At 36.9% G+C, this 27,821-nt stretch overlaps 2 protein-coding genes across 3 annotated transcripts in view; one reads left to right on the top strand and one right to left on the bottom strand.

Annotated features, from left to right (window-relative positions):
* Positions 1–27,821, bottom strand: part of ARHGAP6 (Rho GTPase activating protein 6) — a 484,972-nt gene that overhangs the window by 436,198 nt on the left and 20,953 nt on the right. The gene's annotated exons all lie outside the window — the stretch shown is intronic.
* LOC119058301 (polyadenylate-binding protein 1-like) lies at positions 12,601–14,894 on the top strand. The gene is given in 3 exon segments (XM_037157438.2): positions 12,601–14,488; positions 14,491–14,598; positions 14,881–14,894. Coding segments are annotated over 3 exon segments (2,010 nt in total).

Raw genomic sequence — 27,821 nt, 5'->3', positions numbered from 1 at the left:
AATTCCCTAGCCCAGAATGTCAATAGCGGTGAGGCTGAGAAACCTTGATATGGTCCAGTGTGTTAGCCATATTATATTCCTTTGAGTAGACAACCTGGCTCTTAAATAGAGGTAAAGAATTAGAAAAACTTTGGCCACAAAACTGTGCTTCACAACATCAGAGCCATGAGCCACTTGGAGGTACTGAGTCCATACTGAGGTAAGCTGTGAGAATAAATTGCACTCTGGATTTTGACGACAGTGTGAAATAAAGCACATAAATTCTTGCAACATTTTTTTCCTTGTGCCCGGACCAGCTTTTATTAAGGATCCAATTAAGCTATGATTTGAGGACAAAATAAACATAAAAACAGATAAACAAATATTCAACTAATTATAAGGAGGCTACCTTCAAAGTTGGTATATAGTTGTTTTAAGCACTTTTTAATTTAATTATTGTTCAAGTACAGTTTTCTGTCTTTTACTCCCATCCCAGCCCACCCGCCCATCCCTCCCCACCTCCCTCCCATTTCCACTCCCCTTAGCTGTTGTCCATGTGTCCTTTATACTTGGTTCCTGTGAATTCTTCCCCTTTTCCCCTGAAATTCTCTCCCCTCTCCCCTCTCCCCTCTGGTCCCCGTCAGCCTGTTCTCTATTTCAGTGTCTTTGGTGATATTTTGCTTGTTTGTTTGTTTTGTTGTTTAGCAACATTTTATATTTATGTATGTTGTCACAATAATATTTTGGATCTACTGAATTAAATAATTAAAATTAATATCACTTATTTCTTTTTCATTTTTTAATGTGGCTCTGGGAAAATTTTAAATTCTACATATGGATCACATTTGTGGCTTGCATTACATTTCTTTAGACATTGGCAGTATCTATAACAGTAATCTATAGAGATTACTGCTATAGAAAATATCTAGTTGAAAAACTATATCTATTACAAAAGTAGCATGAGAACAGGCTATTTTTAATTACTTTATTATTGTTCAATTACAGTTGTCTGCATTTTCCCTCCCCCACTACTCCCCAACCCCAGCCAAACCCACCTCCCTCTCTTGCTTCCACCCTCCCCCTTGGTTTTATCCATGTGTCCTTTACAGTAGTTCCTGAAAACCCTTTCCCCCACTGTCCCCTTCCCCCTCCCCTCTGGTTATTATTACATTGTTTTTAATTTCAATGTCTTTGGTTATATTTTGTTTGCTTTTTTCTTTTGTTGATCATAGAACAGGCTATTTCAAAGTACATAAAATAATACCTCCCAATGATATCCACATCCTCATATAGAAACCAATAAATATGTTACTTTACATGACAAAAGGTACTTTGTACATGTGATTAAGTTAATGACCCTAAAATGGAGAGGCGATACTGGAATATCTGGATGAGTCCTTACAAGGGAAACAGAAAGGCAAGACAGCCAGAGAAAGAGATTTGACAACAGAAGCAATGTCTGAGAGAAACCAGAAAATATGCTGCTGGCTTTGAAAATCGAAAAATAGGCCACAAGCTAAGGAAAGAAGGCGGTTTCTAGAAGGTGGGATAGAAAACTGAAAGAACTCTCCTTTAGAGCTTCCGGAAGAAATACAGCACTATCAACACCTTATTTTTAGCCAATTGATACCCAATTTAGACATCTGAACTCCAGAACTATAAGATAATAAATCCGTGCTGTGTTAAGCCACTAATTCTGTGGTAATTTGTAACAGCAGCCATAGGAAACTAATACAGCATTATACATACACAGATAATGTTGCATATCAACTCTCCTTTAAAATTGGAGGTTCCAAAAAAAAGGGAGATCCACCAAGATGGAGGCATAGGTGGAAACACTGTACCTTCTTGCACAACCAAGTTTAAAGACAACAAAGTTTTAGTAACAAAACATGCAGCCAAAGCACAGAAAATTGAACTATATGAAAGTCTGACAACAACAAACCTATCAGCCAGACCTGTAAGAGAGGAGGGGTTGGGCAGGAAAGATCCACCGGACCAACCCAGGCATGCAGGCAGCCGTGGGCAGATCCCAGGTGTGGAGTAGCAATGGGCGGACCCACTGAGGGCACAAGGCAGCAGGCTGACTGCGGTCACACATTCACGCACAGATAAACTAGCAAAGGAGTGAGCAGTGAGACAGACCGCACAGGCCCCAGCAGCGGGAAGCAGCAGAGGGGATAGCTATTGCTGCTCTTTGACCCTGCCCCCACATAGAGTATCGCAAACCAGTGATATAGGCAGCCCCCACATAGAGTGTCGCAAACCAGTGATCTAGGCAGCCCCACCCTGGTGAACACCTAAGGCTCCCCTTCTCATACATAACAGGCACGAACAAACCATAACATGGCTCAAGCAGAACTCAAAGCTCCAGAGCCCATAACTCTAAGCAACGAGAAATAGCCAAACTTTCAGATGCACAGTTCAAAACACTGTTGATCAGGATACTCACAGAACTGGTTGATTTTAGTCACAAACTGGAGGAATAGATGAAGGCTAAACTAATTGAAATGATGGGAAATGCACAGGAAACCAATAGTGATGGAAAAAAACTAGGACTCAAATCAAGGGAGTGGACCAGAAGGAAGAAAAAAATGACCAAACAGAAAAATATGAAGAAACAAAAATTCAAAAAAATGAGGAGAGGCTTAGGAACCTCCAGGACATCTTTAAACATTCCAACATCCGAATTATAGGGGTACCAGAAGGGGGAAAGGCACAGCCACCAGTGGAAAACTTATTTGAACAAATAATAAAGGAGAATTTCCCCAATCTGGCAAAGGGAAATAGACTTCCAGGAAATCCAGGAAGCTCAGAGAGTCCCAAAGAAGTTGGACCCAAGAAGGAACACACCAAGGCACATCATCATTACATTAGCCAAGATTAAAATGAAGGAGAGAATCTTAGAAGCAGCAAGAGATTAGGGGACAGTCACCTACAAAGGAGTTCCCATCAGACTGTCAGCAAATTTCTCAAAAGAGACCTTACAGGCAAGAAGGGGCTGGAAAGAAGTATTCCAAGTCATGAAATCCAAAGACCTACAACCAAGATTGCTCTATCCAGTAAAGCTTTCATTTAGAATGGAAGGACAGATAAAGTACTTCTCAGATAAGGTCAAGTTCAAGGAGTTCATCATCACCAAACCCTTATTATATGAAATGTTAAAGGGACTTATCTAAGAAAAAGAAGATAAAAAAGATGAACAGTGAAAGGACAGCAAACTCACAGTTATTAACAACCACACCTAAAACAAAAGCAAACTAAGAGGACAGCTAGATCAGGAGTGGAACCATAGAAATGAAGATTACATGGAGGGTTAGCAACAGGGAAGTGGGAGAAGGAGAAGGGGGGAGAAGGTACAGAGAATAAGTAGCATAGACAGTAGGTAGAAAATAGATAGGGGAAGGGCAAGAATGGTATGGGAAATATAGAATCTAAAGAACTTGAGACACATGGTCATAAACTAAAGGGGGGAAGTGGTGGAGGAGGGGGTGTGCAGGGTGGAGGGAAATGAAGTGGGGAAATAGAACAACTGTGATGGCATAATCAATAAATATATATATATATATTTTTTTAAAGATTTTATTTATTTATCTTTAGAGGGGAAGGAAAGGAGAGAGGGAGAGAAACATCAATGTATGGTTGCCTTTCATGCATCTCCTGCTGGAAACTGGCCTGCAGGGAAGCGGCCTGCAACCCCGGTATGTGCCCTGACTGGGAACCGAACCGCAATTGTCTGGTTCGCAGGCCCGTGCTCAATCCACTGAGCTACACCAGCCAGGGCAATAATCAATAAAATATATATTTAAAAAATAAATAAAGTAAAATTGGAGGTTCTACCAAAATATATTACTCTATTTTAGTAGTTACAAAATTTATATTACTATGATTAAGCATACTCACTGAAATAGCTTATATATTATGGGGGATCTATATAATGTCCACATTTATCATACAATGGATAGCCTAAAAGTACACTGTATTCCATCCATGCATGATTAACTGATTTGCACAACATACATGAGGCACAAATAAAAATTATTTGAGGGAAAAAAGATGAAACTAAGATATAAAAAATTAATTGTCCTATATAATATACTTCCTTGAGAGCTTATTTGGAGGTTCTAGCCTGCTACTTGTATACCCTTGACCAAAGAATGGTCCTCTTCTCTACCCAAGAAGGTTGTCCAGAAGGGATACAAATGAAGGAGGCAGGAAGGCAATACCCACCTAGCCAGCCAGATCAGCTAAATCAACCCTGGCGATCAATAGGGTAATAGATGTCACAGCCAGATCACCATCACATCCTATGACATACTTTATTCATATGCAATACCATGTCCTGTGGATAAATGAATGATTACCCAACCCATATTGTTGAGATTCTGACATAAAAGCAAATTGCTTTGGGTGAACGACAATCACATATACAAAGAAGACATTTTCTCTAAATACCTAAGTGGAAGTACAAGCATAGTCACTGTAAGTCCTACATTTCTATAATATTTAAACTCATGTGATCCCCAGGCAAATAAAGATTTTTTAAATGCAGGCCAACCCAATTTACAATCCCCCATATTTGAGTGCAGAGCTGGAGAGTTAATCCTTTGGATAATACCACATTTCAAGGAAGGTGAGTTTTAGTAAAAAAAAAAATTAACAGGGGAGATTAATAATATCCTAATCCCCTTTAGTAACTAAAGCTAATTTATTAAAACTATAAACTTTAATCTATTTCCAACTTTAAAAGCAGAGAACAAAAGCCAACCAGAATAGTATTTATGGCTAGCTACTGAAATTAAAATTGTTCCCTTTGGGCAGAAGTACCAAGAGCTCTGGATTGGAGGGAAGATGTGGGATCTAGTGCCTGTCCTGGAACCAAGATACTATACAGCTGTAAACAAGTCCCTTGGGCTCTTACAAAATTTTATTTTCTCCTCTATAATGGTAAAATATTGGACCAGTTGGATCTCTATATACCTCTTTACAGCTCAAAAACGATGTATGCATAGACATTAATGCAGGTTTGTTTTTATTAATTTCATTTTGTTAACACATAAAAGAATAACTTATAAAGACATTTCAGTGTTAGGTTGTGTCCATGACAAGGCATGTCTGGTGACCCAATGAAAAAAGACAGCATGATTTGACCTATAGTTTATTCAGTGTTTAGGAATTTGATGTCTTCACTTGGCTTGTAGTAAAAATGTTGACACAGATTACTGCCCTCTAATAAAAATAATTTTCATTATGTTTGGCCAGAAATCTGTGTGCAATGAAGAGTAGGGTCCAAACAACAGATTGGCATATCAGTTTTGGCAGCTTTGCCTACTCCCTTTCTCCTAGCAGTCCCCTCCCGGCTTCTATCCCTGTCCAACATCATTAATCAAAACCAAGGCTTAACTATAAATAGGTGCTGGAATTGACTTGACTAACTTTAACATGGAGGGAAAGGGCTGGGGTAGGTTCCAACTTGGCTACATTTCACTTCATTCCTGAAGATTTTCCAGCAAGGTCTAAACCTCCTGCTGCCCTCTTCTCCTTCATAGTCTGTAGTGTCCTTATACATTATAACTACAGGCAGAACTCTACTTCTTACTTTGCATGACAATCTCATTTTCTTAATTTGCAACATGTCATGCCTATGCTCAGTCCCAAAGAAATAATACATAAAGTCATAGAGAGATGTCCATGTTTAAGTCATTCAAAAGTGTCTAGAGGTTTTAGTTAGTCTGAACAATACTCCAAATACAAAATCTGGCTAAAAATAAAGCAAGTTTATGGAGGTTTGGGTTATAAATACAAAAAACACGAAACAAAATCACAAGTTAGGGCAGGAAGGTAATAAGAAAACATCTAAAGGAATTGAACTATCAAGAAAAATAACTGAAGCTCAATGGAAACTTTCTTTTTTTTTGGTAAGACTTTCTTCTATGATTTATAAGTAAGAAATAATTTTAAGTTCATGCTGTGTAGTGTCCTCTCTACTGCAAATATATAGTTGTGATAAATGAAATATAAAGAGAACACTAAAAGACAACAGCAAAACACAAACTAAGACATATATCCTCAAGAACCAGTAATGACTAGTGTGATGTTACAAGGTGCTGGGCCCTTAAACAGGCAGTGGGAAGGGGTAATGGCTTTCCAAAGGGTATTAAAAGTCCTCTACTTAGTATGAAGAGCTTAACCCACACTCTAGGTCAAAAGAAGAACTGGATTTGGACCCTTCTGCTTGTTAAAGGAAGTTAAAATCAACTACTGCTAATTAATTTCAGGATTTACATTCAGTGAGCAAGAGGGAGGATATGACTTTGTTCCATAGGTAACACTTGGCAATATCTGGAGTTATTTTTGGTCATAGGTGAAGGGAAAGATGTGCTACTAGTATCTAGCAAGTAGAGGCCAAAGATGCTGTTAAGTACCCTACAAAGCACAAGACTACCTCACGACAAAGCATCACCTAGTCCAAAATGTCAACAATTTCCCTATTGAGAAATCTGGGATAATATGAAGCTTTAGACCTAGAATACATGTAATAAAATTAGTACCAGGCATATTTAGAAATTTTTAAAATATTGCCAAGAATATATAACATTACTTTAGTAAATGGTGTGGTATACCATTTCATGACTGGAAGATTCAATACAATACATAGGTCAACTTTCCTAAATTAATATATAAATTCAAAGTCATTCCAAACAAAATTGTAATGTGATAATACACATATTGTAAAACTTACAAGACAGGTTGGTCTAAGAATAGCCAAGAAAATTTTGAAGAATACCCAGTTCATTAACAAGAAAAAGGATAATGGAATTGATGTTATACTTATAGAATCAAACATTATGTAATGGTTAACATGAATAATTAGAACTATGATGAGTAACGAAAACATGTTGCAGAGTGATACCTATAAATTAATACCACTCACAGAGATTTGTTTAAAAACATGCAAATGCTCCATTTAGTCATAAATACATAAGTATACAGGTCACAATCAATTGTCTTTTTTTTTTAAGATTTTATTTGTTTTTTTCCAGGCAGAAGGGAAGGGAGGAAGAAAGAACAGGAGAGAAACATCAGTGTGTGGTTGCCTCTCACATGGCCCCTACTGGGGACCTGGCCAGCAACCCAGGGATGTGTCCTGACTGGGAATCAAACCTGCAACCCTTTGGCTCCCAGGCTGGTATTTAATCCACTGAACTACATCAGCCAGGCCTTAAATTGTCTTTATTATCATGTTTCTCCCAGTTATAATGAATAATAAGAACACAGTAGTAGAATGTAATTAGGCCAAAGCAACTAGGAACACAAACTGGCCTCCAAGTATTAGCTCTGCCTTTACTGGTTTTCTGACTTAGAGCATATTATCTAATTTCTGGGCCTCAGTTTCCTCATTTGTAAAGGGAGGATTAACAGAATTTACATAAGATTAATGTGAGGACAAAATGTAATTACTGATTTAATTCACTCAGTATCTGGTCTGATAAGTAATAATCCTTCATTAAGTGATGATTATTATTGTTACTATAGAAACTATTTCCTCTGTGGAGTTGAGAGACTGTGGCATTACCAAACTCCAAGCCTTTGGATAGCACACAACATTCAGAACAAAGCTACTATTTCCACAAATTTCAAATTCTAAAGTTACTTCTCCAGTCAACTGGCAGTCTTTTGTCTCTATTTTTACACCCACAGGTAAATTTTCATTAACAATGTATTATAAAAGTGTACTGAATGTCACTGCAAATTTGAGGGGGGAAAATGAAGCAAAGATAAGCCACTGTCTTTTCAATAAATCACTTAGCTATCAAATTGTTTATTAAACCACAACTGTGAAAAGGACTGGCTTATGTAATATTTGAGATTATAGAGGAAAACAAAATGTGCTAGGTGGATCCAGTCATCATCTAAAATGTTTGACAGAGTATTTATGATTTTGCTGTCAAGACAAAGCTTCTGAAATAGGAATCCAAAATGATTTCATAGACAATTATTTGAAAGTTACAGAGAATATTATATTACTAAAATGTTGCAGAAGAAACTGTCCCCCAATATCATTTTCTGATTCATGAAAGATATAAGTGAATCTATTAAAAGGAATTGTATTGTTATCTACTGTCAAGGATTTAAAGGATTTCTTATTGAAATAAGAACTAGTCTTTAGTTCTGAAATAAGAACTGTAGCCTAACTAGTCTTTTCACAAAAGTTTCCTTTTAAAATACTATGTTTTGGATATATTTTACATCTGTGCAAACAGCAGCAAAACTATGTTCCCTTCTATGATACTCTACAGCACAGGTGGCAAACACAAGGCCCATGAGCCAAATCTGGCCCTCCACCTTGTTTTATCTGGCCAGGCACCTTCTTTCTACCCGGTGGCAGCGCCGAGCTCTCAATTAACTGTTAAGGAGTAGTTACATTTATCCAGTCCTAAAGTTACATTTGGCCCTTTGAACGCAACTGCGAGGCTGTTGTGGCCCCCAGTGAAAATGAATCTGACACCCGCTCTACAGCAAGTTGATTATCAGAGTGTAAAGAAATTCTAACCATACGCAATTTTAGGTACCACTATGAACTGCAATAATGATTAACCACTTCCTATAGAACTCCTCTGAAAATGCCACCCAAAACCTGATACATCAAAGTTAAATATATAACTACATATAATATACATATTATATATTTTATATATAATATATGCATTTATATATTATATATTATTATATATAATTCAATATCCTCATTAGGACATTGAATTCTGAGAGAGAAAGAAATTTGCTACAAATCACTCCTAACTCCTAAAGGTGGCATTCTATTATTAAAGCTCCCACAAACTGAAAGTCAGAGTCACTGCTTCTGAGCCCAGGAATAAGCTGCTCCCCAAGGCACCAACTGGCCATAGGATGGCTGAGCTGAGGCTCCCCTTCACACAGCCTTAAGAGTTCCCTGCCAAATCTGACCTCATGCCTTAACCACAAACACACAGCTAATAATAGCTTCTGCTCTTAACTTACAAAATACAATTCTTAAAGGCAATTTTTGAGAAACAGCCAGATGTCTGAAAGGAAAATTTACAAAGCCTAACCAGTAACTACTACCAAAACAAAACTCCCAGCAGCCACACGGCTCTTCCAAGTTTCACCAGCAAAGTCCTTTGAAAAGAATCCAAGGCTCCCACAACCAGTGTGTGTTTGTTCACCCTAGAGGTCAACTCTATTAATTACCCCTGCCAGCTTCTGTTCTCTGAAAACAAGTAATAGATGAAAATCTTTTGGGATAGGATCAAGAAAAATGTGTAACCAAATATTTTATATCTTTATGTATATTTATACATCATTGTTAGAATCTGGCATGTGTTTAGTAGCGCTGAGGGAAATATTTATATAAAGTGTTATATTTAGTTTTTAAAAAGCTGATGTCTCTTGTATTTTTTACCCTGAAAGTCAAAAATCAAATAACATCTTCATTCCACCATACAGATATTTATAAAAAGCAAAACAGCCATCCAGAAACTCCAATTTAAGTGACTTCCCAAAGGGTACAGTGTGAACTGTGAAGACATCAAACTCACATGTGATGAAAATGCCTGGGCCCTAGAGATCTGTGGGCAAATAAAATTAATCCTCTGTATGGCTCCAGCAGGTAAAAAGGAATATAACCTTTATGAAGTCAGGATCATGTCTCTCCTCTTCACAGTTGCATGCCTGGTACCTAGTGTAGTTAGCATGATGGCTGGCATGAACTAGGTGGTCAATAAACATGTGATGTTTGAATTAAGGGGAGTGAGAGGGAGAGAGGGAGGATGGATGGATGAAAAGGTGATGACTGCATACATATGGTTTTGTATTTATCTGGATAGGTAGAGAAAAAGTTAGGGGTAGAAAATAACCAATGAGTTATGGGAAGATTTCTGACCTGTATTAATGACACTCTTCCTTTAGCTGGCAATAAAACAAAATGCTCTGAAAAGCCCTGACTGGTGTGGCTCAGTGGGTTGGGGGTTGTCCTGCAAACCAAAAGGTCAGTGGTTTGAGTCAGGGCACACACCTGGGTTGCAGGCCAGGTCCCAAGTTGGGGGTGTACAAGAGGTAACTGATCAATGCTTCTCTTCTCTTTCTCTCTCCCCCTTTCCCTCTCTCCATAAATAAATAAATGAAATCTTAAGAAAAGCTTAGAAATTAGATGAATTAAGGTGTAGATCCTGTAGTGACCTTTGATTAGCTATGCGATGGTATGTAAATAACCTCATTTTCTGGGCCAATTTCCTCATCACTAAAACAGAAAACTAAAAGTCACTTTGAGGACTGTTGAGAAGATGACATGAAATAAGAATGGAAGAATTCATTGGACTATCTGGGAGTGTTTTTATTATAAAATGCTGGAGACAAAATAAGGAGAGTTGATTATCATCTCTGTGCAAAAGGACATGCCACTCACATACAGGGAACAGAGATAGCTTCAAAAAATTCAGGCTCCTGGAAATTTCTGATCACTTCAAGTATACCTAGATAAAAGATCTTGCTCTCTGTGTGTGTTGTAGCATTATGCCCTTAAGTAAAATGTTCCTCAAAATGAACTGTAATCGAGTCTCCCTTAAAAAGATAAAATTAAGTCTATTCTTACCATTGCATGATTTCCCATGTTGTGTGTATTGTAGTATTATTTTAAAATATAGCAAAGTGTGGACAAAGGAAGGTACACAAGTCTACAGCAGGGGTCAGCAAACATTTCCTATAAAGGATCAAATAGTAATTTTTTTAGGCTTTGAGGGTCGTGAGGTCTGTCACAACTACTCAACTGTGATATTACAGCATGAAAGTAGCCAGAGACAATAAACAAATAAATAAATAAATAAATACGTGTGTGTGTGTGTGTGTGTGTGTTCCAATAAAACTTATTTATGGAAACTAAAATTTCAATTTCATATACTTTTCACATATCACAAAATATTCTTCTTTTTCTCTCCAAGAGATTTTCCAGTTTGGGGAGCACAATGCAGCGTCCAAATGATATTTAGTTGAGTTCTATATTTTAAACCTGTATGGTTTTATGAACCAACATCACCCCAATAAATTCAACTTAAAAAAGAAAAAAAAATATTATTCCTCTGATTTGTTTACAGCCACTTAAAATAAATAAAACAATTCTTAGTTAGCAGGCTATATAGTAATGCATGAAAGCCTGCATTTGTTCCAAAGCCATAGTTTACTGACTCTTGGTATAGAGCAAACGGTTATTTTAGTATTGACCACAGTCCTTTAATGAATCAGGAACATTTATTTTAAATACAATATTTATGTTCTCCTGATGATCCAATGTAAAGGGTTTAAAAGTTTACAATTTAGCCTCTTTTCCTGGGTGGTTAGTGCTGAGAATGCAGAGTGTGGGTTCTATGCTCACAATACACATTTATTTTTTTTAAGGGAAACCTATTGGTTTTATTATTTCTCTTTTTAAATTTATTTAATTATCGCCCAAGTACAGTTTTGTTTTTTACTCCCATTCCAGCCCACCCCCCACTGCTCCCCACCTCCCTCCTATTTCCACCCCCCTTAGTTGTTGTCCATGTGTCCTTTATACTAGTTCCTATAAATCCTACCCCTTTTCCCCCTGATTTTATTTTTAATTGAAAATCTTGTTGAGGCAGATACAGATCCACATGTAATTGTAAGAAATAATACATAGAGAAGAGTTGACCCTTTTATCCAGTACTTCCCAACATCATACAAAACTATAATACCATATCACAACCAGGATATTGATATTGATATAATTCACTGATCTTACTCAGATATCCCTGGTTTTACTTATACTTATTTCTCTGTGTATGTAGTTTTATACAATTAAATCATGTGTCTAGGTTCATGCATACACCACCATAGTCGAGGTGTATAGTTAAACAAACTCTGGTACACACATATGAAGGAATAATACTGAGCAATAGAAAGAAACACGCTATTGATACATGCATTTACTTGTATGAATCTCCAGAGAATTAAATAGAGGGGGGAAAAGCAATCCCAGAAGTTTTAATAGTATGTGATTCTGTTTATATAACATTTTTGAAATGACATTTCAGAAATGCAGAATAGATGAATGGTCCCAGGGTTTAGGGAGTGGGTATTGGGTAGAGAAGGAAGTGGGTGTGATTTTCTAAGGGCAAAAGGGGGTTCTTGTAGTAATAGAATTGTGTTGATGGGATTATCCTGACATATTTATTATTTAAAAAAATCTTTTTTAAAATCCCCCAAAAATTGTAAAAAAAAAAAAAAATCCTCATCTCCCCCACCAGAGACTCTTTTTTCTTCCTTTTTATAAAGTAACCCAGTGAAGCACCCAAGACACAGACAATCTGCCCATGGCCCAATAGCAGGGGCAAGAAGGAACCAAGAGACTGAGGGCTTCTGGCAGAGGGCACTGGACATCGCCACCCTCACTCCCCAGCTGGAGGTCACTGGCCAATGGTTCTATGACCCTGTGACCGTTGAGTAGCGTTCGACTGTGATACATTTTTGTCCCTCTGCGCTTGCCCTAACTGCCCTCCTTCTCCGGCTCTGGCCCTCAGGCCTATCTCTCGCTCTGTTCTCCTCCTCTTAACGGAAAGATCAAGCCCTATGGCCCTGTCAAATCCTGTCGAGAAGAAGCCCTGCACCTCCAGCCACCCCTCGGCCTCACTGTACATAGGAGATCTACACCCGGAGGTGACTGAGGCAGTGCTCTACAGCAAGTTCAGCCCAGCCGGCCCCATCCTCTCCATCCAGGTCTGCAGAGATGCGATCACCGGACACTCCTTGGGCTACGGGTTTGTGAACTTTTGTCGGCCAGAGGACGCGAAGTGTGCTTTGAACACAATGAATTTTGATATTATAAATGGCAAGCCAATTCGCATCATGTGGTGTCAACGTGACCCATCACTTCGCAAAAGTGGTGTGGGCAACATATTCGTTAATCATTTAGACAAATCCATTGATCATAAAGTACTGTATGATATGTTTTCTGCTTTTGGTAACATCCTTTCATGTAAGGTGATTTGTGATGGAAATGGTTCCAAGGGTCATGGATTTGTACATTTTGAGACACAGGAAGCAGCTCAAACAGCTATTAAAAACATGAATGGCAAGCTTATACATAATCGCAAAATATACGTTGGGCAATATAAGTCTCCTAACCAACGAGAGGTAGAGCGCAGAGATAGGGCAAAAGAGTTCACCAATGTTTACATCAAAAATTTTGGGGATAGTGTAAATGATGAGCGCCTTGAGGCTGTCTTTGGCAAGTTTGGACCTATCTTAAGTGTCAAAGTAATGACTGATAAAACTGGGAAATCCAAAGGTTTTGGATTTGTAAGGTTCCAATGCCATGAAGATGCACAGAAAGCTGTGGATGAGATGGATGGAAAAGAGCTTGATAATACAACAATTTATGTTTCCCGAGCTCAGAGAAAAAAGGAAAGGCAGAAAGAACTTCAGCAGAAATTAGATGAGATTAAGCAAAATAGGCTCAACCAAGACCACAGTGTTAACCTTTATGTGAAAAATCTTGCTGATGATATTGATGATGAACGTCTCTTTAAAGAGTTCTCTTCATTCGGTACAGTCACTAGAGCAAAAGTTATGATGAAGGGTGGTCAAACAAAAGGTTTTGGTTTTGTATGTTTCTCTTCCCGAGAAGAAGCCCTTAAAGCACTAGCAGAAATGAATGGTAAAATTTTGTCCACCAAGCCATTGTATGTATCTTTTGCTCAGTACAGAGAAGAACGCCAAGCTCACCTCGCTTCCTACTACATGCACAGGATACCAGCTGTGACACCTAGGCTGAACCTAGAAATCAACCCCTACCAGGCAGCACCTCCAGGTTTCTTAATGCCAGCTGTCCCACAGACTGAGGACTGGGCTTCATACTCTCCTCTTGGCCACGCTACTCAACTAACACCAAGTCCTCACTGCGTCAATCAGGGTGCCAGACCTCATCCATTCCAAAATATGCCCAATGCTATTGGCTCAGCCACTCCTAATCCACCATTCAGTACCATGACACCAGCTTCTTCACAGCTTCCAGAAGTCATCTCGATAGAGCCACAGTGTGTTGTTAACACATCAACAGCGACAGTAGGTCCACGTCCTGCAGCTGCTGGCACTTCAGCTACTACCGCTGTCCACACCATTCGATCGTATGAATATAATGAAGGAGTCTGCAATCCTCAACAACTTAACACACAGCCACAAGCTACCATTAAGCAGCCTGCTGTTCGTGTACAAAATGAGAAATCTTTGATTGCTTCCAGGCTGGCATCTGCCCCTCCTGCACAGCAAAAGCAAATTTTGGGCAAATGGCTGTTTCCTCTAATTCAAGCCATGCAACCTACTCTTGCTAATAAAATTACTGGCATGGTGTTGGAAATGGATAATTCAGAACTTCTTCATATGCTTGAGTCTCCAGAGTCTCTCTGTTCTAAAGTTGATGAAGCTGTAACTGTACTAGAAGCCTGCCAGGCTCAAGGGGCTATCAGAAAGCCATTAACAATGCCGCCATGGTCCCAATTTTAAAATTGACTAGGGACCACATGAAGAAATTCATGCTTCACTGGAAAAAATATCTAAACATTGAAAAATGTAAATATTATAGGAAACATTTGCAAAACATAAAATGTATTTTAAGAGGAACTTTGAACATTATGTACTGAGAAAATGCCAGGTCTAGCAAACATATTGCTAGTCCTAGATTATTTGTTGACTTTATAAAACAACAATACAACAAATTTGTAAAATATAGAAATGAGTTAATGTTTTATAGACTCTAAGAAAAAAATTTCAACAAAGTACAAAAATTTAAAGCATTTTTTCTTTAATTTTCTAATTCTTTACTGTTGCTGGATTACATAATTCTTCCTTCAGCAAAAATTCCTTAACCAGCAAAAAGAGTTTAATATTTAATATTTTACCTAGAAGTGAAGCACTATTATCAACTACTTTATTAATAAAGTTTGGGAATACTAAAGACATGCAGGTGTTTGCTACTAGACATCAATTTGAAAATATCAGATTAAGAAATAAAAGAAAAATAAAACTATTTTCTTCTGGTTTCTGGTTAACTGTTGAAGTGTGTTTTAGAGTGATGACTATTAGTAAAGCATATTTCATTTCCCAATATAATAAATAATACATAAATAAAAAATACATGATGACTATTACCTGCTGTTAGAAAGCCTTTGGGATTACTTTTTCCATGGCTTATTAAAACCTGCCTTTGATGGATGGAGACTATTATGGTAAGTGATATAAGCCGGTCAGAGAAAGACAAATACCATATGATTTCACTTATATGTGGAGTGTAATGAATAAAATAAACTAACAAACAAAATAGAAACATACTCATAGATACAGAGAACAGACTGACAGCTGTCAGAGGGGAGCAGGGCTGGGTGATTGGGTGAAAAGGGGAAGGAATTTTTTTTTAAACCTCATAGACAAAGAGAAGAGTGTGGTGATTACCAGAGGGAAAGGAGTGTTGGGGGAGTAATAGAGGGAAAAGGGGATAAATGGTGATGGAAAGAGACTTGATTTGGGGTGGTGAACATATACTATACAGATGATGTGTTCTACAATTGTACACTTGAAACCTATATAATTTTATTGATGAATGTCACCCCAATAAATTGAACACTTTTTTTTAAATCCTGACTTTGGACGCAGGGAATTGAAATTCCCAAACCATAGTTTAACTTACAATTGGAAAAGCTCCCATTTGATTTGAACATTAACCCTCTAAGTTAGAAACTTGGAATTATTTGTATTGTTTATTTTCCTTTAGGAAATTGCATTTTTAATTGACCTAAATCTACCTCCTGAAGATTCTGCATAAATGATTACAGTGTAAAGAATTTAAATATAATCTAAAATCAATAAATCAATAAATAAATAATCTCTACTACTATTTGGTACATTAAAACTCAGCAGGAACTTCTGCTAAACTGTCAAATTTAAATCTCTTCCAGTTGTCACAAATACATAGAAGCAGTATATAAATGGATATTGTTCATTCTGTTGATATACTATTGCTGTGGACTAAATGTGTCTACCCCAAACTTCATATATTGAAGCCGTAATCCCAATGTGATGTTAATTGGAGGTAAAGCCTTTGGTAGGTAATTAGGATTAGATGAGATCACGAGAATGAGGCCTCCATAATGGAATTAGTTTCCTTACAAGAAGAGAAAAAAGGCCAGAGCTCTCACTCTACTGTGAGAAGACAGCAAGAAAGCAGCCATCTGCAAGATACCCACTTTATGATATTTTGTTGTAACAACCCAAGGTAAAACAATTGTATTGCCACATGTAGTTTAAGACATGGTTTCTATATCTGTGCTGCCTTCAGCAAGTTATTGTTAGCCTATTTTCAGTAAAATAAGGATGACAATGGCAGCTTACTTAGCATTGTCTTGAAGATCAAAAAAGTTAATATTGGTAAAGCATATAAGGAGTACTTGATAAACATTGACTTACAAACATACATTTATATATTTACTTGTAGATCTAGTGGTTTAAGCTAAATACTTGACTAATTATTTTTTATTTAAATGTTTAGTAAGCTTCGACCAAATAATAGTCATGTGAAGATATAATGAGAGAAGTAAAAATTAAAATAACAAGGAAATAATGCTTCTCAAGTTGGCATGTTTTTTTTAACTATTCAGTGTTGGCCAGTTAAAATACTCAGAGACATGTTAAATGGCCTAATCTTTCTGAAAACTAATTTGCCAATAGTCCTAAATACTTAACATTATTCATATACTTTGACTCATTGATTCCTCTTTTAGCAATGACCCTTAGTAGAATAATAAAATGTGTAGTGAAAAATAGATGTATGATGATTATTTATAGTAGACAGTAATTAGAAATCTCAATAGCCAACAACATAAGCATAGTTGAAATATGGTATATCTTTACTGTATTTTTCTTGCCAGCCATTAAAAATCACATTTTTAATAATTTTAATGATTATATAAAATGTTATAAAACTATAAATGAGACCTTTTTCTAATTGTATTAGTCATCTATTGCTATATAATAAATTATCTCAAAACTGAGAAGCTTAAACAACACACATTTATTATGTCACAGATTTTTGTGAGTCAGGAATCCAGGCACAACTTAGCTGGTTCCTCTGCTCAGGACCTCACAAAGCTATAATCAAGGTGTCCCCTGAGGCTGGAGCCTCATCTTGAGGCTCAGCTGGGGAAAAATATGAATTCAGTTCATTGAAGGGTGTTGGTCTGAGGTCTTTATTTCCTGGCTTGGGGAAGAGGATTATATAGGTTTTCTAGGATCCTCCAGGGCAAGAATTGAGATGAGGTTTCTTCCCCAGCATTCTTTTAAGAATTAGAGTCTAAGGCTCACATAATTCAATGACTTAGTTGCCTGAAATCAATCAAGATTTTGAGAAGAGGCTGCCATCTCCATGGTCATTATATCACACCTCAGTTGTGCACCATGATTTCTCAGAACAATGTCAAACTAGAAGTACTAAATCATTCAGCATTGTTGCCATCACAAGAAATGACAACTTGCTATAGAGAGTTCACTGGTAACCATGGACTATAAAATACAAATTTAGGTCAGGCCAAATTTAACAGTAACTTTGCATAAGCAAATACAGGGTGGAGGAAAAATAGGTTTACAGTTGTTCATATGGAAAGTAATATAATAATTAATAAATAATAATACAGCAATAAAGTATGTTTCATATACAACTATAAACCTACTTTTGCCCCATTCTGTATGTTACAGAAATTTTTAAGCCACAATCAGTTTGATAAAAATATGTGCATAGCCCTGGCTTGCATGGCTCAATGGATTGAGCACCAGACTGCAAAGCAAAGAATCGCTGGTTCAATTCCCAGTCAGGGCACATGCCTGGGTTATGGACCAGGTCCCACTGGGGGGTGTGTGAGAGGCAACCACACATTGATGTTTCTCTCCCTCTTTCTCCCTGCCTTCCTCTCTCTAAAAATAAATAAATGAAATCTTAAAAACATGTGCATAATTTCACTTCAAGAAAGGCTCTATAATATCAAAGTTGAACTACCTTCTAATAAAAATGTTGCCTCAAGGTAGTGCCTTATTTATAAACTTGTTAGTTTTAAATTTAAAAGCTTGACCAGAAAGGGAAAAATAATCTATTAACCAATATGCAGTTAACAGCAAGATAGAGATTTTTTTGAAGAAGATCTGTCTTTAAAAATCTTTGTTGCGTAGCATTCATTACTCAGCACATCATGGTCTGACTGTGCTGGCAGCAGACCTGAAACATAAAAGTTAAATTGGTCAATTAGTGCTTAATGCAGCCAATTCCATTAAAATCTGGCAAAAAGGCAAGAGTGATAATATCCTGCCATTGTCCAAGACTGCTGAGACCACACCAACTAATTTTAACAGTTCCTAGATTATACAAAACATTGTAATCTAAATTTTTCTTTCACTTTCATTCCATCTGAGTTATTTCTCTAATTATGTATGGAAGCAAAAATCACTAGCCTAATTATTTGCACTCCTATTCAAGAGAAAAGCCTATTACACGAATACAAAACAAAGACAAAATTAACTCTTTTTATTCTTTGTGCTATTACAGATGTTACATTTTCCCCCTTCACTCCTCTCCACCCAGCCCATCCCCTGCTTCCTAGTCAATCCCCACACTGTTCTCCATGTCCATGATATAGTAAGTAGAGTATTTAACTCATCGTCCCCGCATGAAAAGCTCAAAAAGTCACTTCACTGAATGTCAAAAAGTTTCTGTTCCCCAAGTTCTTCCCAAATATAATCAATTTCTTCTGTAATTGTTCTTACCCTTTCCTATGAAGTGTTACCTGTAACAAATACAAAGTTTGATAATGTTTTTATTGGCATTTCAAAATGTTCCTAATTACCAGTGGCTTGGTGACTTAAATTAAAATGAATCTTTTGGGACTCTCTGAAATTAGTTTTTGATCAGTTTCATAAATATTTAGTTAATAAGTAATGATAAATGTATCCTCACAAAGAAAGAAAAGTGGAAAAGTTCAGTAATACAAATAGGTTGCTTGCCTATCAAAACAATATGGTCAGAGCTAAAAGACTGACAGTTTTCAATGAAATCAGGAAAAATCCTATACTTAATTCCCATAAGGAAGCAAACCTTTAGGTATAAGATTTGGCAGTTAGAGAGAGAGAGATCTAACAGAACCAGTTTGCCATATAGTGGTGGGGCACCATTTGAAAGCAAAATACAAATAAGTGACACCAGAAGAAACAAAAGTGGGAAGAAGAGGCTGTTCTTAAGCATTTTAGTATCTAGTATCATCTACTTCAATGCAAAATAAATAGTGAATAATGTTTACAGTTGCACTAAAGAAAATGGTAAAGTCAAAAAAGAGCAAGTGTAACAGTGAAAAAGGTAAAGAGAAGCAATGCAAATTGCAGTGGTCAGAGGTAATGTGCCCAAACCTAAATCTTTAAAAGTTGTTTGCAAAGTGGCATATAATAAAACTGAAGCTTGAAAAAATGCTCAAGCTCAGGGTGCAGATAACCAAATTTCAGTCATTTAGATTAATAATCTACCAGACCAAACAACTAATTTGCCTGAATTGTTCAGATATGGTAGTGATTATTGCTCTGTCCTCCATTAAAATATCCACTTGTTTTCAGTTGCAGCAATAATTGTCCCTGGTATCTGTCTAGAGAACAAGGAGCAGCTGGATAGATAGCTTGCCACTGTTCTGCTCTTAAAGAAAACAGGGCCAAATACTACTCCATCCACATTAAATTCAAGTGTTAATCCCCTGTCCAAAAGAAGAAAATATTAATTTCCAGACAAAAGAAAAATCATATTACTACTTAGCCTGGGGATACATACAAGACTTAAGTTTTTTAATTTAGAAATTTATTAGATGGTAAGAAAGACAGGTTAAAGTAATAATTTTGTATACTAGAATGAATATGACCAAATGGATAATAAACACTATCTTTAGACAAATGTTAGGCTGTAGAACAATGCCATATTTGTAAATGGGAAAGTTTGCAATTCAGCTAATCTGAAAACTAGAGGTTTCAGAAAGCATGAATTTGACACTCTCATCTGGAAGGATTTCTGAATGCCAACAAGTGGGAACTGTAACCCAGAGTCTAAGAAATGTGACAGAGTGAAAGAATGACAAGGCAATAGGGGTAGAAGGCCACAGACAAAAAGCATGGGAGAGTGAGGCAGATTATAAAGAATATAGCCCTGGCCAGTGTATCTCAGCAGATTGAGCGTGGGCCTGTGAACCCAATGATTGTGGTTGGATTCCCAGTCAGGGCACATGCCTGGGTTGCAGGCCAGTTCCCAGCGGGGGACCCAAGAGAGTCAACCTTACATTGGTGTTTCTCTCCCTCTCTCCTTCTCTTCCCCTCTAAAGATAAATAAATAAAATCTTTTAAAAAAAAGAATATAAATTATTTTTAAATAAATCCTTCTAGATTAAACAACTGTACAATTCTGAATTTATTTTTGTCATATAGTTTAGAGTATGTGAGAGAGAGAGACATAGAGAGAGAGAAACAGAGAGGAGAGATGTTGAGAGAGATCATCAACCTGCTTCACAATCAGCTCCCAACCCCTATGCCCATGGCTTTAACCACTGAGTTTTTACAGTAGATGGGAACCATACTTAACATTTTAAAGCCTTGTTTTTTAAGTTTCCACCTATTTTTATTAACATTTTAAGTGATTTTAGTAAGTAAGAAAGTCATCCTAAAGCTATGATTTTATGACAGAAAAAAAAAAAAGTACATTTTGGTGACTGCTGTTATTATTGAAGGAATGAATCCAATCTCCACTATCTTATTGACTTTTCTTGCAGTAATTTGTTTTATATGCTTCTGATTCTATAGTTTTAATTCTTTTAATGGAAAGGAGGTATAAGAGCAATGCCCTGGGGAAGAGATATTCCACTCTCTAATTCATACTCCCTCATCAGGCTAGAGTTGTTGATGCCACATCCATTACTCAAGAAAACATAAACTTGGCATCTGCACTGCCTTCTAGGCTTGTGTCTGTATTTGGCTTCAAATACTAATCTTTTCATTGAATTGAAGGAGGAAAATTCTCCTACACTAGAATTGGGCATTCATTCTAACTCTGCTTTTGTTTGCTTCAGAAAGTCATGGTGTTTTAAAAATTGAATCCATAAATGCACATTTAGCAAAGAACAGTGCTGCTCTCACCTTAAATGACCTTCTGTTGTAAAGTATACAATGAGGGAAGACAAGAGCATAGCAAGAAAATAAGAGGTTTGTTCAAATGCTTGAAAACACTTTCTGCTTACCCTATTACTGGGACTCCAGTTGTACTCTCATGTGCACAGTGATTGCTTCTTCTTTGGAACTGTTATTGTGGCTGCTTCTTTCTCAGAGCTACTGTTCATCTTTCTTCCCAAACCTCAAATGCTTGGAAGAGTCTCCTCTTCATATATTCATACTTTATCTACTTTCAAAGGCAGCTCAACATCCTGCCTTCTATGAGATCTTCTTTGATCATTCCCGAGCATCCCAAATTCTCCCCTCTCTCTATTTAGATGGAATTATCAGGCATCCTAGTAGAATTTTACCCTAATAATACTTCTGTGTTATTCTCTGTTTGTTCCTGTGCACTATCCAACCAGAATAGTAATCTGTATGAAATTTGGACAGTTTTACATCACAAGATTTTGGACAGTGACAAACTCATGGATGCTTGACAAATAACTTGCTATTAGATGGGCCTATGGATCCATTGTTTTCCTGGTTGGTAACTAGGAGAAAGTACAGGGAGAAGACTTGTCCTTGGCACAAGCAGTCACTTTCACACAGGGTCACAGCATAAAAATTAGATTCTGCCTCACTTTGATATTCACCACATCATTCAAATCAGCAGCCCCCTTAAGGAACAGTGACAAAGACCTAGCAAAACTATACACAAAGGGAGAGGGGACAGTAAAATTTATTCCCTCAAATGAAAGAAGGGGGCCTATGTGGTTTCAAGATGATTGACCATATGGGAGAAAACTTCTTCCAAAGCCACTTATTTTACCCTTCAGCAGCAGCAGCCTGGGCCTTGGCATGCAAACCAGTGTGGCAAGTAGCTCAAAGGAGAAGAACCTTTTAGTTGTGATATGCTGAATAGTCACTTTCTGCCTTAAGAAGGTCACACCACATGTCACATCTTGATAAAGTAACAGATGATACAATAAATTCAGTCATACAGACATTGAAAAACTTCATACAAAAATAAAACTGTAGAAGCACACATGTAAACTATGTGAATAAACTGATATGTGCATTACAAATATTTCTACAACCCATCTTTGCAGCGCCTCAGCAAAACATACATTCTGCATGCCTAAATAGACTTCATAATTTTTAAAAGGCAATATAATATTCTCCTGTTCAAGTGCTCTTAGGATTTTAACAGCCTGCAGGGGGGAAAGCCTAGAAACTGCTTAAGCAAATTCTAAGCATGCCCATGTGCTCTCTGCTCAGCTACAGGTAATTATCAATCATATCATTCTGGCAAAAGTTTGACATCACTCGCTTTCCCATCTTTTTTTCTCACTATACTTTTCTCCCTATAGAAAAATGCCACTTAAAAAAATGACATTCAGACTTTTTCTACATTGCTTGACAGGCCAACAAATAGTTTTAAACTTTACCCTTTGCTTTATTCATTTTCAGTTCACAAACACAGAACCATTTCATCTTTTGCAATTCACCATGTATGCATAGTAATACCAAGCAAGATACCATATATTCAACATTAAATATACATTCTCATTTTTTATATGCAGTACATTTTCAAGAGAAGCAGCAGAATTTACACAATCAGTTCAAAATACCTCAAGATTCCAAGCACCTACACCAGGGTTGTCAAACTCATTTTCACCGGGGGCCACATCAGTCTTGCAGTTGCCCTCAAAGGGCTGAAATAATTTTAGGACTGTATAAATGTAATGACTCTTTAACTGTTAATGTGTTGAAATTACATTTGGCACTTTGAAAGCAGCCCCAAGGCTGATGTGGCCCCTGGTGAAAATGAGTTTGACACCCCTGACCTATGCCAACTTTGGTGCTGTCACTTAAAACATCTGTAGAGCGACTTTTTGGAAACTCTCCCGAGATGTTTACTCATAACACATCTTATAATCACACTTTGGTTAGGCCAAAGAATTATATTGATAGTAAAACAAACTCTCATATTTGCCAAAGGAGCTTAATCCATGAATTTTTTTAAACTTCAGTGTATCCAGAAATCCCACTCCTGGTACACACTCAAGAGAACTGAAAACGTATGCCCGCACAAAGACTATACAAGAATGGTCATAGCAGCATTAGTCACAATAGCCAAAAAATAGAAACAAAGTTCTATCCATCAATGAATGGATAAACAAGATATGGTCCATTCACATAATGGAACACTATTCAGCAACAAAAAGAAATGAAGTACTGATCCAGGGTACGATGTGGATGAACCTTGAAAAAATTACGCTAAGTGAAAGAAGCCAGACACAAAATACTACATATTGCATAGTTGCATTTATATGAAATGTCCAAAATAGGCAAATCAAAGGAGACAGAAAGATAGGGCAGATTAGTGGTTGCCAGGGGCTAGGGGCAAGAAGGAATCAGGTGATTAAAATGTTCTAAAATTGATGGTTGCACAACTTTGTGCCTATACTAGAAAACATAGAATTCTTCACTTTAAATGGGTAAATTACATGGTGTGTGAATTATAGCTCAATAAACCTTTTTTTAAATTAAAGGAAACAATGGCTATAAGTGAAATCTAACTAATAAGTGGGTTCTATAGCACTTCCCTACTTTTAGTTTTGTGAAGAGCATATTTCAGATCTTCCAGAAAGTACTGGGGAAGAAAAGAGGTTTTCTTAGCCATTGTCCCATCCACAGATCCACCATCCAGCTGTCCATCCAACAACAGTCAAGCAGAACAGTCCACAGCACAAAGTTCCTTCACCTGCATGATTCCAGTCTCCCAGATTTAGGAGCTAACACTAGAATGTCTCTTCTACATTCTCTCTTCTTGGAAGGCAGTTATTGTGAAAAGTAAGTATAAAAAATGTGAAAGTTTGATTAAAAAACAGAGGTTTCCATCCAAAAATAGTGTATTTAGCATTCTACATGCAAAAGAATCTATACAAGTTTACCTCAAAGAGAGCTACAATTTATAAATCTTGGTATTTGGGAAGAAATGTTAGCACCTTCCTCACAGACAGAAGTAACCACTCCCTCTTCTATGCTTCCAACACACTTTGTTAATTTTTTACTATTGTTCAACTTACACAAGTAATACCTATTTATTTCGAAAGAACTGAAAACACAAAAATGCAAAAAGAGAATTTAAATTCATCTGGACATATTATAATAATATTTTAATGTATTCCTTTCTGATTCTTTTTTTTGACACTTCAAAATTCTAAGACATACACAGACACACACACACACCTGTAGATTGATTGGGAATTGGCCACTTGCAATGTGGCAGAACTTTCCATTACTAGGCGGAGTCTATTGATCCTTTGAATCTGGCCTGGCCTGTGGATTGACCAACAGAAGAAAGCAGAAATGATCATGAGCAGTGTTCAGGCTACTCCTCAAAAGGCTTTAGAGCATCTTCTATCTCTCCTACAACTTTCCATCCACCATGAGTAAAAGCCTGAAGTGATAGTTGAAACTAACACACAATATTAGCCAAGTGAACAAAATTGTTGAGAAAACCCATTGCTTCAATTTGACTAAAATTATTTTTGACAAACATGAATATCCAATATAGTCTACAAATTTCTACCATGAAAGCACATTACAAACACCTATACCCCCAGTTTTAAAAGAAACCTTATGTTAGATTTACCTTCTAAAAGATATTTAATTAGTTAATATCACAAGAAACAATGACATCATTTTTGTCAACCAAGAGAAATATTTTAAGTTAAAATTAAGCTCAAAATCAAGATCAGTATATTCAAAGAATTCAGTAAAATCCAGGCATATTTAGCTTCTCTTTGCAAAGCACCTCCTAAATCCATATTTTGTCCTCTAATATAATGCAGCAGTTGAGGATGCTAGACAATTGTATTTTTTCCAATGGTATTTATTATAAAACAATCTTGGCAAGTGAAAGAAAACAGCACACACTGCTAATATTTTGGTAGAATTATGTGTTTATTCTAGTACTGTTAACAGGAGAGAAGTAAGCATTGAATGAGTACAAAGGAATGCTGCTGATGTAAATGAATATTTACTCAAAGCCAAGTTCGTCCTTCCCTCTCTGATAGTGGAATGGCAAAGAGCATTTTTAGATTCAATATCTCCCAGCCTCACACACCAACAAATGTAGCACCCCAAAAAATACTTGCTGATAGTTGAGGTTGGCAATAAGGGCAGACAAAGCAGGACCCTATAAGAGAGTTTTTTCTTTTTAGTTTTTATTTTTTATTGTTTATGCTATTATGGTTGTTCCATCTTTTTTCTTTTTTCCCACCTACACCCAGCCCCGCACTCTCCCTTCCCTCAGTCAATCCTTATATCATTGTCTGTGTCCACAGGTCTTGCATAAATGTTCTTTGGTTAATTCCTTCATCTTTCATCCATGTGAAGAAGAGTGGACAAATCCAAATTACAGGGAGAGTATATGACTGAAAGGCCAATCAAGTCAATTGGTTGCTAGTGAGGTCACCATTACGAGGTGGCTTTCTTAACTCCCTTAGCCACAGTGTATAACCTCAATGTTGCATCTACCCAACAAGCATATAGCCATGCTACAGTGCAGAAAGGACAAAGGAATAGGGCTGAGTGTAAGAAAAGTATCACCATTAACAAACATAGCCTATTTTTAAAGTTATTTTTATTTTTTAAATATTTTATTTATTTTTAGAGAGAGGGGAAGGGAAGGAGAAAGAGAGGGAGAGAAACATCACTGTGTGGTTTCCTCTCATGTGTCCCCCACTGGGGACCTGGCCCACAACCCAGGCATGTGCCCCAACTGGGAATTGAACTGGTGACCCTTTGCTTCACAGGCCTGCGCTCAATCCACTGAGCTACACCAGCCAGGGCCAAACATAGCCTATTTTACTAATGTAGATTACAGTGACACTTGGCATTCAAATGATATCACATGTATTCTTCCCATTACTCCATTTTAATGAGGAAAAAACATTAGACAAACCAAAACTTTGTCTGATGAGAAATACTCTACAAACAAGAAAAGTCAGAAAAGACAAAGTAAGACTGATTGAAGGAGACTAAGAAGCCATGCTAAGTAAATACAATGTGGGGTCCTGAGTGGGATTATGGAACTGAAAAAGGGCATTAGTGAGAAAACTAGTGACTCCAAGTAAATTCTGTATTTCAGTTAGAAGTCCTGCATTTAAAGATCTCGTCAAGATTACCTTGGCAACAAATCTGTTCCCAAGGTTTATTTTTTAGTTTTCATAATATACCATGGTTACATAAAATATTAACATTAGGGGAAGCTGGGTGAAGGGTATATGGGAATGCTCTGTACTATCTATGCCACTCTTCTGTAAATCTAAAATAACTTCAAAATAAAAAGCTTACAAGTTATTACATATTTATATTTGCCCTATTCTTTAGATCTTAATGGCTGCTTGGGTATGAGATTCGTTCATATGTGAAACAATTCCAGAATTTATGACCCATTTCCCAATCACATCAGACAACTTTTAGTTTCTGGATTATGCCTTGCTTATTAATTCTTCCATGCCTTTGCTCATTCTGTTTCATCCTCTTGCCTTCCCCCCCATCCTTGCTCCCCAACATACTCTTTTTTCTAAGACTGACCTCAAAAGTCATTTTCCCCAGGCAGAGTTGGGCTTTCCCTCTTAGTCATTCTTAGAGCCCCTTCTACAAACCTCTGTTTTAGCTCAGATAAGGTACTAAATAGAGCATATATAGCGTGATGGTTATAAGCAAAAGATCTAAAACCAGGTTATCTGGATGGATTCAAATCCTGGCCCAATCCCTTACCAGTTATATAACCTTAAGCAAATTACTTAATTCTCTGTGCCTGAGTATCCTTGTCCAGAAAACAGGGCTAATCATAACTCCTAGAGTTGATACATGAGAACTAAATAAATTCACACAAGTAAAGTATTCTAAGAGTGTTTGACCCAGGTAATTGCTCAATAATTGTTAGCTATTATTATGATTATTATATATCTCTCTAGACCAGTAATTTTCAACCTTTCTTATCTCATGGCACACATAAACTAATTACTAAAATTCTGTGGCACACCAAAAACTATACTATATTTTTTTGCTAATCTGACAAAAATGTTAATTTAATTGATTTACAAAATAATAATAATAAGCCCTGGCTGGTGTAGCTCAGTGGATTGAGCATAAGCCTGCGAACCAGAAGATCGCGGCTTGATTCCCAGTCAGGGCACATGCCTGGGTTGCAGGCCAGTTCCCAGCAAGGGACATACAAGAAGCAAGCATACATTGATATTTCTCTCCCTCTCTCTTTCCCTTCCCCTCTAAAAATAAATAAATTTTAAAAATTAAAAAAATAATTACCTGCCATTTTTTTCTCCAAAGTGACTTTTTTAAAAATTAGGTATATATATTTGTATAATAAGAATTAACCAACCAGACCCAACCTTATTAGGTGATGTGATCAATAGAATGTAACTCTATTATAGGATCTACATATTTATGGTTCAAGACAGGGCATTTATAGTGGGCAGGTATTGTTGTGTTGACTGTTGTCATTTTTTTATTTGACAACTTAAGGGAAAAGAGGTCAGTGT

This window comes from Artibeus jamaicensis, unplaced genomic scaffold (assembly GCF_021234435.1).
Source record: "Artibeus jamaicensis isolate MK-2021 breed Jamaican fruit bat unplaced genomic scaffold, CSHL_Jam_final scaffold_1283, whole genome shotgun sequence".
Taxonomy (NCBI): Eukaryota; Metazoa; Chordata; class Mammalia; order Chiroptera; family Phyllostomidae; genus Artibeus; species Artibeus jamaicensis.
This window is presented reverse-complemented; position numbering and strand designations above follow the sequence as displayed.